The sequence below is a fragment of the Pimephales promelas genome, chromosome 13 (genome assembly GCF_988280905.1).
Source record: "Pimephales promelas chromosome 13, fPimPro1.hap1.1, whole genome shotgun sequence".
Taxonomy (NCBI): Eukaryota; Metazoa; Chordata; class Actinopteri; order Cypriniformes; family Leuciscidae; genus Pimephales; species Pimephales promelas.
In genome coordinates, this window is record NC_142781.1 from 5780868 (window position 1) to 5797428 (window position 16561).

The following is a 16561-nucleotide window of genomic DNA, read 5'->3' on the forward strand; positions in this document are numbered from 1 at the left end:
GTTTGGGTCAGGGAATGGGGTCATAAAACACCTGTCATGTAATCACCTCCCAGATAGCAAACTGACATTGAATCAACGTGGAAATATGACATCGAAACAACGTTGATCTGACATTGTTTTGCTCATCGAATTAACGTTGAACCAACGTCAGACGCGTCATTCTTTCAAAACTAACGGAAAATCAACTTGAAATCAACGCGTTGTTTTAACGTTATGAAAGCAAACCAATTTTCGATTTCATTTAGCTTTGAAGAATGCCGCGTCTGACGTTGGTTCAACGTTAATTCGATGAGCAAATCAACGTTGTTTCAATGTCATGAGAGACGTCGTTTCCACGTTGATTCAATGTAAGTTTGCTGTCTGGGCTGTATAATGGAAAAATATCATATCAGCATAAGTGTATGTAATACCATGAGTTTGATATTTATAATTTTCCTTACCACGTTCAAATAATGTGCATAAATGTGAATCTCTGAAAATTCTTGAGTCATGCACAGATCCTGGCCATAATTGCTTTCACACTGATTTGATATGGAACATGGTCACACACCATCTAAGAGATTTTACTCAGTCAACTGCCTTTTAAAAAACTGATATAATATTATATTTTGAAATATTAAAAATTGTAATAGTAACTTGGCTGGACATTTACATTGTCAGCCCACTTTCTGCTCACAAAATCCCTTCATTGAGGCCTTGATGGGAACATGTGTGTAGTCTATAGTGTATGTCTTCAATCACGTAAGTTAAGCCTGAGGGACTGTAAGTCATAATCGGCATGGTCATCATGATTGCATTATCTTCATTAAAAATTATAATATACCCTAAGTTGGCAAAAAAACAAAAAACTAAGCGCTAGGTAAACCTTGCGAATGGCGACAGAAAGCTTATCAAGTTCTCTGCATCTCCAATAGTGTAAAGGAAGCCACTCGCAAATAATTTTAGGGCAATGCAAACATTTTGTGCTGTTGTTGAAGCCTAACATTGAATCGAACATTAATGTGCATTTCCAACAAAATAATAATGTATTTAAACGGTAATGACACATACTTTAAATGTGCATGCTAACACAAAGAATAAAGAGTTGATTTCCTTATTTTTCTTGATCTCAAATCATCTTGTTTGACAGCCATGTGCTCTACAATGACCTCATGTGTGTAATATAGGTTGACTGTTTTTTAGCCATTTTCTTTATATTAAATCAGAATGCTTACTCTTCTATGACCTTATAATCATGGTCATTGTGAACATTGTGATCACCTCAGAAAATATGTAGCTTCAAGGGTTTATATGAATGCATATTTGATAAGATATTGCCTCATTTGCATCTTTAATTTTATTTTTTAAACAAAGTGTAATACAAAAAGTATTTCTCTTAACATGAAGATTAATCTGTTAGAAATTTATGAGGATATCTATAAAGGGAAGAAAAAGTCCCATTCACCTGTGGTGTCATTATAGTGTCACCTAATGTGGTCATTTTCACGACTTTTGTCCCGGTTAGAGATTTTGGCACACATCCCACGTTGTTCAACTGAGTCATGTTAGTCTACAACAATTGAGATATTCTCCGCTAAATAAAGTGCACACAAATCTTACCCAGGACCTCTACTAAGAAGCCAACTCCAAAAAAAAGCCCTCACGAGCAGTCTCCACCGCATTTCATACTGCATCCAACAAGTGTCAGCTGTGTTGGCCACGCCTCCTCCGGGCGGCACCTAAAAGCACACACACACAAACCCCACACACGCACATATGTACAGCCTAGGCTGAAAAAAGTGCAGGCAAGCCGGACACTTCCTGAATCTCAATGTGTTGTGGATTGCAAATGTCAGCAATGGAAGAGGTCACATTCACGTTTTTTATCGCAGACGAAGTGGATGCAATTGAAATACCACTGTTTTTACACTAAGATGATTATGATGAGGACAATCACCAAAGGTGAACAGTGCTCATTACTTAAAATTGATTATTCAGTAAGTGGTAGGGATATAAATCTGGTCTAGAGTAGTATGTTACAACTTGCATCTAATGAAACCTATGTCGTGTAAAACAGCCCAGACTGCAGATAATTCAGCACCAAATGAAAGAAAGGTTTAAAGGATTTCATTCAAATGGAAATTAAGCCAATAGCAAGTTGCTTTTGAGAGAGGGGGGGGGTCCATAAGAAATGTTTTCTCTCTCAAGAATGTCCAACCCGATCTCACGACCAAGTCGTACGAATTCGACGAATGATTAAAAAGTGGCTAATTTGTAACAATTCATACGACCTCACTCGTATGAATTAATACGATTTTGCTAAATCGTACATATTTTACGAATTGGCCAATTCGTATGAATTCGTACTAATGACCTACCCCTTACCCCGCCCCTAAACTTAACCATCACGTGGGTTTAGACAAATCGTACGAATTAGTACGAGTGAGGTCGTACGAATTAGTACGAATTAGACACTTTTTAATCATGCGTCGAATTCGTACGAATTGGTCGTGAGATAGTGTTGGAATGTCCCTAACATTCCTTACTTTGTTGAGAATGTGGTTTCAAAGTCCTTTCAGACTTTCTAAAGTACATGTGGAGGTATGTAGGCCTACGTGTTGAGAGAAGTAAGCAATACATCCTGTTAGGAATATGTCGTAGGGTGTAAAACTTTTTTTTAATTGAAAATTGAAATAAATTTTAACTTGCCCCCTGTGGCAGACAGATTTAACATAACCAAATCTACAGTTTCAACAAACCTGCATGATTTCTGTTCTCTTGTAATAACGCATTTGTCACATTACATCTCCTGGCCCAGAGGACAAGCCCTGCATATATCCCAGTTAGAATTCGAAACATCTGTGCAGTTGATGGATGCCACATTCCAATGGTAAAACCACACTGCGAGAATCCAGTGGCCTACATCACCAGGAAACAGTTCTATTCTGTTATACTTAAAGGATTCTATGACAGTCAGTGGCGGTTCTGTCATGTCAGTGTGGGTCACCCTGGTAGCTGGCATGATTCAAGCGCATTTCATTTGTCAGAGGTAGGCCGACTTCTTTAGGAAGATCCACATTCCCTGGTTCCTGAGGGCATGCATATAATTGGAAATTCTGCACATCCTTTTTTTGCTTCAGTTAATGAATCCATACAGAGACAATGGCCACTTGACTGTCAGGCAGAGATTGTTCAATAGGAAACTGAATTCTGCTTGTGTACTCATTAAGCATGCATTTGGAATTTTAAAATTCAGGAGACAGATGTCTGCACATGAAAAAAGAATCTTCGGAACACAAATAAAGATATTTTTGATTGAATCTGAGAGCTGGATCAGTCCTACATAGACTGCCTAAGGGACTGGCTCTTGACCGCCCATAAAGTCATTAAAGAAAAGGTTTAAATATTCCATGTGCCTACAGCGGCTCAATTATAAGTTTATCAAGCGACGAGAATACTTTTTGTGCGAAAAAAAAACATAAATAACGACTTTATTCCACTATTCCAATACTTCCTTATGGGCGCATGCGCGAGAACTGAGACGAGGACGTTCTCATTCGTCTACTTCTTGTTACCGGCTGCTCACCGCTTAGGAGTATTACCACCCCCTACCGTATAAAATGATGATCCATATATAAGGCGCTCCGGATTATAAGGAACACTCTCGTTTTTTGAGAAGATTAAAGGCTTTTAAGTGCGCCTTATAGTGTGGAAAATACCGTAATTGAAAAGCGTATGTACAGCGCGCATCTTCCTCTGCTTGTAAACAGAAAGTTTTGCGCTTCCAGCTATATCAGCACATCATCTTATACGGTAGGGGGTGGTAATACTCCTAAGCGGTGAGCAGCCGGTAACAAGAAGTAGACGAATGAGAACGTCCTCGTCTCAGTTCTCGCGCATGCGCCCATAAGGAAGTAATAGAATAGTCGAATAAAGTCGTTATTTATGTTTTTTTCTCACAAAAAGTAGTCTCGTCACTTGATAAACGTATAATTGAGCCGCTGTAGGCACATGGAATATTTAAACCTTTTCTTTAATGACTTTACAGGCCGTCAAGAGCCAGTCCCTTAGGCAGTCTATGTAGGACTGATCCAGCTCTCAGATTCAGTCAAAAATATCTTTATTTGTGTTCCGAAGATGAACGAAGGTCTTACGGGGTTGGAACAGCATGGGGGTGAGTAATTAATGACTTAATTTTCATTTTTGGGTGAACTAACCCTTTTAACTTATCTTAAATCTCATCTAAATCTTTATTTTTCTGTTTTGTGAGCTGGCGGATGGGATTGAATAGAATGATATTAAGCACTTAATATCAAATGATTGACATAGTATTCTGCCAGTCAACCACTGTCCCTTGTCTAGGGAGGAATGCTTTGTGTTGGTATCTCTATAATAATGATGTGATGAGCAATAAAAATGATGTGATACACATGGGAATGGACTTTTTTAATGGGTCGATTATCATTTCTTGGGATTTACTGATTTTTTTGAGTTGTTCAATTATTTCTCCAAGGCAGGTAATGGATTTTCTTTTAGAGAAACACCCTTCTCCACCTCTCTTTAAGCCTTCTTCGGCGCTCTAAGTCAGTCCGCACTAGTGACTCTAGAGCAGCTGTTGTCCTCTCTGAATGCGCTTCATGTAACCTTTCCCTCTCCTGTTTACTGACACCGGTCTTTAGCCCTTTTGTAGGTAGTTATCATGTTGCCAAGTTTTTTTCCGCAATTTTTCATTGCTGATGTTGTATATATATGTATATATATATAGGCTATGTGAAACCTCTATGTATAGGCCCGTATATATACATCTATTAAATATGGATTTTATTATCATATAATTGTATGTTACTTTTACATTTTTGCTATGTACTTGTATTTTTGATACCTTGGCTTTACATTGTTTTTTAAATAAAAATAAGGTGGATTGAGGATATTTTTTTCCATATAAAGATAAAAGTGTGTGGAAAATGCTGAGGTGCAATAGGTGACGGTTTACAATTAATTTTGTTATTATGCGGGTTGAAAGTCTCCTCATATCCTGATACCAATCACAGTGTTAAGAGGTCGAACACACACACACCATCTCTCAAAATCAGGTACGCCAATATATTATTATTACAAAATATTATTTACTGAACAATAAAAGTCAATGAACAATAACAGCCATTATACAAGAATACATTATACAAGCATACATTATACACGACTACAAAGTGTGTAGAATAGTCAAGTCAAGTCAAATATATTTAAAAAGCACTTTTTACAATACAGATTGTATCAAATCTGCTGCACAGTATCAATCAAAAGAACTTAACAGTGTTTGTTTATTACTTGAAAAAAAAAGACATCCAAGTTTGGTGGAGCTGATCAATGGTATGATGGGTCATTTAATTTGAATATCCCCAACTGAGCAAGCCAAAGGCAACAGTGGCAAGGAACCGAAAAACTCCATCAAGTGACCCGATGGAGAAAAAAAAAAACCTTGGGAGAACCCAGGCTCAGTCGGGGGCCAGTTCTCCTCTGGCGTTTATGAACTAGAGGCCAAATTTACAGTAACTGGAAGAGAAAAATTTGATATGAACGCCCGGCTAAATAAATGCATCTTTAGTCTAGCTTTAAACTGGGAGACAGTGTTGTAGTCGAGACCACCTCACTCGAGTCCGAGTCGAGAACGAGACCAGAGAGTCGAGTCCGAGTCAAGACCGAGTCCATAGAGAGTCGAGTCCGAGACAAGAGTTTAAAAAATATGATCAGTTTAGGGTAAAAAGGCCACATAGTAGGTGGTGTTAAAAGTAATTTTATTACAATTTGTCATGCGCAGATGTGCACTAGAAAATCACCAATCACTGGGCGTGTCAATCAATTTAAAGAAATATTTTATTAACGTACATTAATAATCATGAAAAATATTTTGAATTGAACTCGAGTGGACTCGGGAATAAGTCCGAGTCCTAAAAAAAAAAATGTTCGAGTACGAGTCAATTCCGAGTCCAAATGCACACGAGTCCATGACAAGACCAAGACCATTAAAATATGGTCTCGAGACCGAGTCCGAGTCTCGAGTACTACAACACTGCTGGGAGATAAATGTGAAAATGGAAATAAATGTGAAAATGGTGGATCTGGATATTCTAGGAAAGAAAATAAATAAAAATAAATAAAATACAAAAGGTGATGCTATTAGTATTTATACTAATTTATGACTCAAGACTTGGGTATAATCCGTCTTTTTAGTGGTACGGGTGTAGTGTAGACGCACGACTCACGTATAGGAAAATGTTGGATTGTAAGTGAGTGTAAGAAAGTGAGTTTGGCAATCGATCGCAGGGCGAGCAGCAGTGAAGCAGTGTCTCGCTCTACAACCAACAACCAAACGCTCCAGCCGTATTTGCAGTTCCAGCCGTATAATGGCTTGAGCTAATTTAGCGTCTGACCTAATTTTAGCTACGTTTGAATCTAATTCTAGCTACAACTCTTTCACCCAATTAACCTTTAAATTCTCCTTTCAACTCTCGTCACCTTAGAAACAAAATAGGAAAAGATGAGAGAAACCAATACAATATTCAATCAGAATAAAAAAATTAAAAAATGAAAATAAAATACAAAAGGTCTTGAAACAATCAAGAAAAAAAAACAACAGCAACGTGGAAAATTGAAATCACACTAAGTCCAATTTAAGTCAAGTCAAGTCACATATATTTATATAGCGCTTTTCACAATACAGATTGTATCAAAGCAGCTTCACAGTGATAACATGAAAGTAGTACAACACAGATCAATAATATTGCTAAACACTAAATAACCCCAACTGAGCAAGCCAAAAGCAAGGCGACAGTGGCAAGGAACCAAAACTTCATCAGATTGGATGGAGAAAAAACCTTGGGAGAACCCAGGCTCAGTCGGGGGCCAGTTCTCCTCTGGCTTACATTCATATTATTTATATATAAATATTAAATATAAATATTGTTTATGCATAAAACGGCGCCATAACATATCGCAGGCGTTGAGTCGTCTCTTCACAGGTGTTGGGGCATCCGAAATCCCCGTGAGAGGCTGGATACAAAACTGGACCTGACGAACGCCATTTTTCTCGGGACGCTTAGCAGAAAGGCAGATGGGAAATAATTAGCATAGCTGATGTTCATAATGATTTCCATTATACGGGAGTCGGTGTTAGAAAACCACTATCTCACAAACTCTCCGTAACCTGAACTCTCCGTAACCCAACCATACGCGCCGACCCGTTTGACTAAGGCTGTCGAGCCCCACTGTCGCGGTAATGCGTTTCAGTGGCAAACGGTTCCGTATGGCATAACAGAGGACTAAAAGGTAAACATTATGTGAATGCTTGACTAAAGAGAAGCGTCTTTAATCTAGTTTTAAACTGTGTCAGCGAGTCAGAGGCTCGGACTGTATCTGTATTTAGTCCTCAACCAACAGTGTCCGTGAATATCAGGTTGCCCAATTTCAGCTTCAGTTTGATGATTCTTCCGCAATTCAGGCTTAGTCAATACAGAAAAGAAACGTGTGCACAGTCCTACAACTCAGCTCAGGATCAGCTTGAGACTGGATTAACTGGAAACAGGCTCGTAATCTCCCATTAAAATTGATAACTCTGAGAGAAGATCGGTCAGACATGGAGCAGACGATGACGAATCGAAGCTAAAGAAACTTGACTGGGAACCAGATGGACTTGAGAAGGGTGACGTGTCTACACTGATCTCGCGGTGAGATGGACCCGAGAAGGGTAACTGGTCAGAACTGATCTCGCGGTGAGATGGACCTGGCTCGGTTAAGTCCCTGGAGAGGACAGTTATTTGTGGCTGTAGATCTGCTGGATCTGGGTCCACTGTGTCGTCCCCGTAACAACCAAGAGCCGAAACCTTTATAGTTTTCCACGTTCGTTGGATGAATGAGCTGATGTCTTTCTTCACCCTCCTTCTTGATTGTTTTTCTAAAAAAAAGAAAAAATGGAAAAATAAATTCAATTACGCCACTAAAGCAAGACGACTAAAGCAAATCATGGAAAGGCAATAAAACGGCAAAAAAAGTGATGGACTTCTAATAGCTTGTGACTGTGTCATGGGTTACAGTAGAGAATCACAAAATCATTTTCATGTCAATAAATCCCTTATGTAAACGTATATGACTACAGCCCACACACAAAAATGACTTTTCAAATGGAAGAAAACCGGATGTGTAACTATTGTCATGCACTCATTAATAAAAAACTAAATACATTTCAAGGTTCACATTTAATTCAGTCGGATTTTCTTTTTTTCTCTAGAGCTATTGAACTGTGTACCGCAGTCAAATAAGAAAAGTAACACACAACAGTAAACTACAATCAAAATGCTCATTTCAAATCGAAATTTGATTCAAAATCGAGAATCGTTTCGAATCGTGAAGCACCAAAAGATTCCCACCGCTAGATTATAGTGAAAAATAAAATAGATGCTGAATGTTGAACACTAATAATTTAAGGGGAACAAGAATAACATAAACCGTAGACTAGAGCAAAAGTCTACAACTATAACGAAAAGAATGACAGTAGACTAATAATAGACTTACCAACAGCCGGCGCTATCCTAGCCCTCCATTTCCTACGGAGAAACGCACCCACATCTTTCTTCTTCTTCTTTGTTTGGCTTTCAGCAAAATCTGAGGGAAGACATAATAAAGAAAGAATTCAATTGTAAGGTGAGACAACTGGAAAAGTGGGACATTTTTCCTCCTTAAAACTGCAGTGAACCAAAGACAGTCTCAAAAACGCTGGTGTTTCTGACGTCACAAACCACCTTGTAACCAATCAGATCAACGTATGATCGTCAACCAGTGGATCTCTGGGCTGAGTGAGTGAGTGGAGGCGGGGCTCATTTGCATATTCATAGAACCGAGCATACTAAATGAGGCAAGGGTGTCGAGTTACATTCAAGCTATTTTAAGGCGTGACGGATTGTTTTTTCAAAGAAAAAAACATTTAAATATGGAATTATTTGGTGATCAAAGATGAGTTTAAAGGGATGAATTGATTGGCCAGCGGGGGACTTTAATAATTAGATACACAAGATGAACACAACACAACTCGGTATAATGAAAGTACTGACAGTAATAATAATGACCATAGACTCACCCGGGACAGACGATGGATCGTCAGGATCGTCCTGAATAGAGTCCGGCGTCAGCTCGATACTAGAGAGACTGGACAATCCTGAGAAAGACATCAGCTCTAGATCTGGTGCCGGCTCTGGGTCCAGGACAGATGTGCATGAGCGTTCGGGATCGTCCGGATCGGCATTAACCGGCAGCTGGACTCCAGATGGACACGGATGCACTGGTGTTGCCCAGTAAAACTCGGATGAATCCTGCTGGACATCCGTGGGATTGCAGGAGGGATATGTGGACACTAGTGTATCGACCTCACTGCAGTCAAGCTTTACAGCCTTCCCGATTCTCCGTAAGAAAGCACAGACGCCTTAAAGAAAGGTAAAAACATTAACACAAGAAACCGTAAATACTGAGGCTTGACATCATGAAGAAAGAAGAACATGGGATGAAAACAGTTAAATATGTTCTTCCCAATCATCCTAGTGCCTGATTAAACACACACACACACACACACACACACACGCTTTCCTTTTCTCCCTTACATTTACAATTACAGCTATATACAATAGTGAACACAAGTGACGTCCGGCCCAGGAAATCTGACATCTGCACTCTTGTCTTGCATTTAAATGTTATTATAAATGTGTGTAAGATTTTGTAGTCATATTGCACAGTTAAGCTGGGAGTCGATTGTTTAATTTGTGATAATAATTCAATAAAACATAAACAATTTGGCAACATCATTTTTGTCCAGGCTGTTATATAAAGAAATTAAAAACACATGCAAAAACAACAGAACCAACCAAATATTAATAATAACTTATAATGTTGTGTACCATGTGTGACCATGATTCTCTAAAGCAGGGAATATCACACACATGTTTCAAACTAATCATAATTATTAAACATTGGATACTCAAATTATGGCTACTCTTGAAATTTGTACCCAATCCTTATAAATATGTTATGATGTGTCTTGGAATAAAAACTAAACCTGATTATTGGCTTGATCAAACTTCAGTTGTATTTTGATATAATATGGTGTGATCATATATGGTAATTAATGACACTCCAGTGATAATATTCTCCAATGGTCATTTGATTTACCCTCAGCTCTTCTCTCAGGTATCGCTGCAGTTCTCTGGTCTGGGATGATGCCGCTCCAGTCACGGGAATGAAGCTTCTCCTCTTCCTCTGCCTAGGGGGACCATATTTTGATTACCAAAAACCAGGACACTCGGCCCAGCAAACAGATACTCAAAGTTTACTCAAAGATGCCTTATTAATTTCAATACATTGAAAGTAGGCTATTCCTCCTCTGTATAAATAGAAAATTGTTACATTAACAAGACACAAATTCAGATTGGCTTCTCAGAGGTTACTCAACGTTTTATTATGACAGGTTTCAAAAATAATGAAATAATGTCTCTTCTGTATTACAAAAGTAAATATATAAATAATAAATAACTGAAAGAAATACCTCCAAATTGAACAAAAATATCTCTCACAAACTTGCCAAAAAGAACTAACAAAATATATTTATATCGTTAGTTTTCTTCCTCTTTATCCTGTTTTCTATATCTACATCTATATTTTGCTGTAGAGCTGATCTTTCCCAGCAGTTTTTTGAAAACCAGGACATTTTCATCACTTTATAAAGAACAGCCAGGAGGGCCAGGAGAGGGCTTGAAAACAGGACTGTTGGTCACCCTACCTTTGCCTTTGCTCTGCGAGAGTCTTGAGGAGAAGTGGACGGACGTCCATCATCTGGGCTCTGCTGGCTGTCTCTCTGCCACTCTCTCTTCCTGTGAGCCGGACCTGTGGACACAGAAACAAACTCACAAGACAGAGATGTTACATATCCAGGAATGAGCTCGTGGCTCTGAGTCCCGGTCGGGCCTGGCATCCTCCTGCAAACAAGAGCAATACAATACAAAATACAATACAATAAAATACAATGAAATACCCCACCCCAGTAATACTCCACCCCAAAAAAATAAAAAAATAAAAATGAAAAAATAAAATAAAAATAATAAATAAAATAAAACTCCAAAACTCCCTCAAAAATAAGAAAAGAACAATCAAATTAAAGCGTCCTCAGAAATAATATTAAATAAAAATAAATAAAACGATGTAGCGTTAGCTAGGATATATTATCCGATCTCCTTCTGGAATAAAAGTCTCCTCTCTGAAATCCTCCGAACAGCTTCAAAATCTCAACTTCAGCACAAGAAAATTTTCAGCAAAAGTCTCTGAAATCGCCTCGACTCTCAACCAACCAACAGCGATTAAAGTGTTGATATTTGCATTCAAAATTCATAAGACGCGTCGCCATAGCAACCCATACTCGAACCACTCATATGCTCGCACGCGCATCCGAAGCCACGTGCGTGAGCAGAGCGCGTGAGCTCACATCAATGACAAATAAGGTTTTCAACTGATAAAAAAAATCAAATTGGTTAAAACTGTACATCAAAGTAGTTATTATCTTTATGGGGATGTTTTTTTTTTTTTTTTACTTGTTACTAAAATCTAAATTTTAAACTGTATTTTAAGTGGTTTAACTGAGAATCATGTGACCACACCAGTCAAAATGTCATAAGGCCTACAGGATAACGTTAATGCAATTTCTAAATATTATGATATTAAAACTTTTCAAATCAATAATACTTATAATGAATATGTAAAGTGATGCAGTAAACAATATTTAGAGATCAGAAAAAAAAAATTTTGTTTTGTTTTTTTTTGTATTTCTTGTTCAAGTTCTTTACACACATTTTAACACTGTAATGTGAGTTAAAATGTAAAATGTCTGAAAAAGTTTTACAGGACTTGATTTCATGTTATTATTGTTTCCTCAACTCCATTTAGTGAAATTATGCATTTCAATGGAAAAAAAAAATCCCATCTGACTTACGGTATATGAGATAACACATGAATTGTCATCTTTGCCAAACTTACACATAATAATGTTCATAGATTATGAATGTTTATGTTATGTAATGGTTTTTTATTTATTTAATGAAATTAATTAGGCTCCACTTTAAAGAAATACACATGTGGTTTTCAGTGTGTGAACTGTTACACACAAAGTCAGTGTGGTTTCTTCCCAGATTTGCCAAGTATACAAATAGATTTAAACCATTTTTTCCATGTTTATGAATATCAAAACAGCACAACTTAGTTTAAGGTTTAATTTAGTTCTGAAAAGTACCTTGAACCATTTTACTGATCATAGTCACTCAACATCAATATTCATAAATAATGTAAGGGTTAAAGTAGGCGACCTTCACTGATTTCACTGAACATTATTTATTTGAACAACAAATTTACAAAAGCATGTAATTGAACAATATATTTAAGAAAAATCTTATTAATGGTTTGAAGTACATTGAATCACTAAATTTCATTAAATGAACACTAAATGTTATTTTAGACAATGTCTATAGTAAATGTAATGTAACTGTAATTGAAAATTATTATGAATTAAATCATTTGCTGATATTCAACTGAACAATATTAATGATATGTTAGTATCACAATTTGAATGGAAATTATATAAAAATTAAAGCTGAAAACTGTATAAGAAAACCAATATAAATCAAGAAACAATATAAAATCAATATTGCTTTATGTAGAGCAAGATTATATGCTAGTTTATTAGGTTTGTGCTTGAATTTTTAAATGCCTCCTTACAGACAGAGACCAGTTGCAATTAAATATGTATTTTTAGTCAAAATGTTATTGCAGTACACAACAGAATAATAACCCCCTTTCAATATTGCAACTCCAAAAAACATTCCCAATTTAGCAAACCATGCTCATAATTCTCCAAACTTTAAATCAAGTTTTCCTGAACGTCTGAAAAAAGTTGAATAAAGTTGGGGCCAAAACCAGAAATATTTAAGCTTTTTTTTGACCCGATCATGTTCGCTAAATGTTCCTCCTACGCAGTGGGGAGAATTGGCACTGTCTGGTTACTTTCGGTTTCTGGACTGGCTGCAGTAACACGCCTCTGTCCATACGGGGGCGCTCGCAGGCGGAGTGCAGAATGAATGGAGGTCTATGGAGCAATATTATAACTCCTTCTTTAACCTCACATAATAACTTAGTTATTAATCTGATTCGTCTTATTTTGGGTGGGATTCACTAACTATATGATGTTTAAAGTACATTGGAAGTATTTATTAGCAATCTTAACAAATCTGTGATCTGCAGAAAAACAATCAATAAACTTTTCTCATTTGTTGCATTTTTCTTTATCTTTCAAAACTCTTATTAGTCACACAAAAGATCTTACTTTATTTTTTCACACAACACCCAGCAACATACTAATGAAAGTCTTATCTGTTTTCTTCTGAATGACGATGACGAAGATGATGATGATGATGCCAAGGATAATCACGTTGAAACCACACTATAGTAATGTCAATGAAAGCTCAAGTCCACAAATCCAAATCTCAAATCCTCCCAGTGTCAACCTTAGTGTGGATCCAAAATCCAAAACAGTGCGCGTGCGATTTCAGTTTCTGAAACCACTGAAATAAGCCACAGGGTCTCTAAACTCGCTCGCATAGACAAGGGTCCCACCATGAGTGACAGAAAGACGAGCCACAGTACGTGAAGTCCTTCTACAAAATAAATAAATAACATTAGGAAAAAATACATACTCATACACCAGTCAACATAAGAAAATAAACAATGCTTACCTTCGATTGAGCATCAAACTTTCAGTTTCCCAAGGCAATCAGGACCATTGATTTCTTGGATTTCTAATGCATGCTTACTCCTCCATTACATGTACTCTCTACACCTGTTTTATACCTGAGAGTATTACTCACTTGCATTGACGCTTTTTCAACCTAGAAGTCCACTTGGAGTTTTACGGATGGGCGGACCAGCTCTATAGTTATGTATCCTGTACTATGCGGGTAAATGTGACAAGTTAGTAGGCTACTGCAACTAATGAACGGAGTTGTGTTTGCAACTTCTAGGTAAAATAAGCTAACGTTAGCAGCTAACTGAAAAGCAGAAACATTTAAAAATACTAACCTACTGTTATTGTGTCACGAAATGTAGTTTTAATAGTTTTTCAGTTTTAGTTTTTTAGTTGTTTAAAATCTGTTTCAAAATTTAGATGTTTCTAAAATTTAGTTGTTTCACAGATTTGACTGTGTTTTATTTATAAAGATAGCGCTTTTTAAAAAATTTGATCCATTAATTTTTCAGATGAGAATGTTGCCGCTTGGTTAGAATGCAGTCTCTTTGCGAGCATCCACGTGCCTCCCATTTTTTGCCACTTAAAAGCACCAGCTGTTAATTTAATATAAAGACAGTCAGATATGCAATAATTCGTAGAGGGAAATTGCGTGTGTGGAAGTGTACACGCTGATCTACTGCGCATGTGTGGAACCCGTCCGACAAGCGTACCTCAGCACACTTTCACCAATATGATTGTTGCAATGTGATCATACTGCTGAGAAACAATCCATCATTTCAAAAACTTAATTTCATCTTGCTTCCACTGACTGTTTTAGAGACTTGCTCAGCTTGACTTCAGGCCAGCATGTGAATAGTTTTTTTTCTTTGCCTGTGGACTACAAAAACTCTGAGATTTTGAAATAAGAGAGCTCAAATATTTTTGAAATGCCTGCATGGAACACGGTTGCAAAGAGCACCCTTGACACCAAGTCATAAGTTGTATATGTAACGTATTTTGATAGGAAAGAGGTTTTCCTATAGATTTCGGTCCAGATGTCAGTAGTCAGTGCAACCATCGGTTATTTCATAAACCACAGCTCTTCTTAATGTTTGTGCCCTTTTACTCAGACAGCTTGACTATGTCGTTGGATGAGGCAACATCTGTCACAATCTCTGTTCCAATCTTGGCTGCTGTCTACGAGGACACTTTCAATCGATTTGCATAAATCACATTGAAGTTTGTCCTTTTGAAACTGTGCAGACATTATGCTTCAAGTTCCAGACGTGTACCCATTACATGTGAATATTTTGCTGCATTTGTCACAGCAAGCAAAAGGAAGGTGCCTTCCGTAGCTGACGTATACTACCAAAAAAACATTTCCAAATATCAGATTTTCCTTTGGTTGGTTTTGTATGTTTCCTTTAATAACAAAACTGAATCTGTAGCATGAAGAGATCCAAGTAGGCTAAAGCAAAACAAAATCCTGATCCTGAATTTTTTTCCGAGGGTGGGGGGTTGCGGGGTCAGGTGTACACCTACGCAGGGTTATTATTAAAAAAAAAGTGCTGAGGCATTGGCAATATTAACTTTACTGCTCGCCAGATCTGGTGTTGTTACTCTGGTGGTCGCATTATCAAAAAAGCGAACAAGAACATTTTGTCCATGCTCTAGCTAGAGGCTTCATCGATATTTAATGAAAACATGCAGTTTCTGAGCTTCTCAGACAGACGTTTCTTAAACTCTGGTGTGTATTTACATAATGGCATGCTGATTTAAAAAGGACAGATTTGTCAAAGCTTATTGTCTGCAGCTAATTTTTTACACAGATTTACAAGCGTTTGAGAGATTGTGTTTTGCAGTAAACATGCACACGCGTATTTTCAAGTCACAAACATGGTCAGTCTATGACGGTACGTCAGCTCTGTTGCTCCCAGTAATCATGTGTTGGAGAGCGCGGGCAGCTCCACTATGACCGGGGTCTAATTTGTGACGTGGTAGAACTTGTTAACCGCTAGTTGCATACATTAGCTTTCTCGAGCACAACGTGCAGAAGCAAGAACCTGGTTTTCTTAATTTCTTAAACCAGCTACCAAAAGGCTTGCCATCTCTGCCTATTTCTTCTATCCATGCCCAACGCCATTTATCAATTAGGACGTCTTGTCCAGGCTTTAAAAACGTACTATCCATCCAGTATAGCAGCAAATCAATGCCAATAATAACCGAGCGCACAAGGGATGCTGGCGTGCGAGGTAAATGACTTCCGTGAGAGGATAACAGATCTACATGCGAGGAAATGGGAACTCGCGAGCTCATTCAAAATCCGTGCGCCCGCATGACATCTCTTCTGCACGCAATAGGCTCTATGCACGGCGTTATTTCCGGTGAAGGTGTAAGGATGCTCGATAACTTCCGCCGATCGTAGAGTCCAATGCAATAGCGAGAATTTATATTGAATTTTCAACACTATCTCACGACCAATTCGTACGAATTCGACGCATGATTAAAAAGTGGCTAATTCGTAACAATTCATACGACCTCACTCGTACTAATTCGTACGATTTGTCTAAACCCACGTGATGGTTATGTTTAGGGGCGGGGTCAGGGGTAGGTCATTCGTATGAATTCATACGAATTGGCCAATTCGTAAAATATGTACGATTTAGCAAAATCGTATTAATTCGTACGAGTGAGGTCGTATGAATTGTTACGAATTAGCCACTTTTTAATCATTCGTCGAATTCGTACGACTTGGTCGTGAGATCGGGTTGGAATTTT

At 37.7% G+C, this 16561-nt stretch overlaps 1 protein-coding gene and 1 long non-coding RNA gene across 2 annotated transcripts in view; both read right to left on the reverse strand.

Moving 5' to 3' along the window:
- LOC148975135 (uncharacterized) overlaps positions 1–16561 on the reverse strand; it is a 199050-nt gene that overhangs the window by 81433 nt on the left and 101056 nt on the right. The window lies entirely within an intron of this gene.
- Positions 5708–13655, reverse strand: LOC120479261 (uncharacterized). Its single transcript, XM_089118372.1, has 5 exons — positions 10799–13655; positions 10192–10282; positions 9110–9451; positions 8548–8637; positions 5708–7930 (listed from the first exon to the last, which is right to left on the reverse strand). Exons 1-5 carry the CDS (start codon positions 10988–10990, stop codon positions 7548–7550), a joined length of 1098 nt encoding a protein of 365 aa, XP_088974498.1. The 5' UTR covers positions 10991–13655; the 3' UTR covers positions 5708–7547.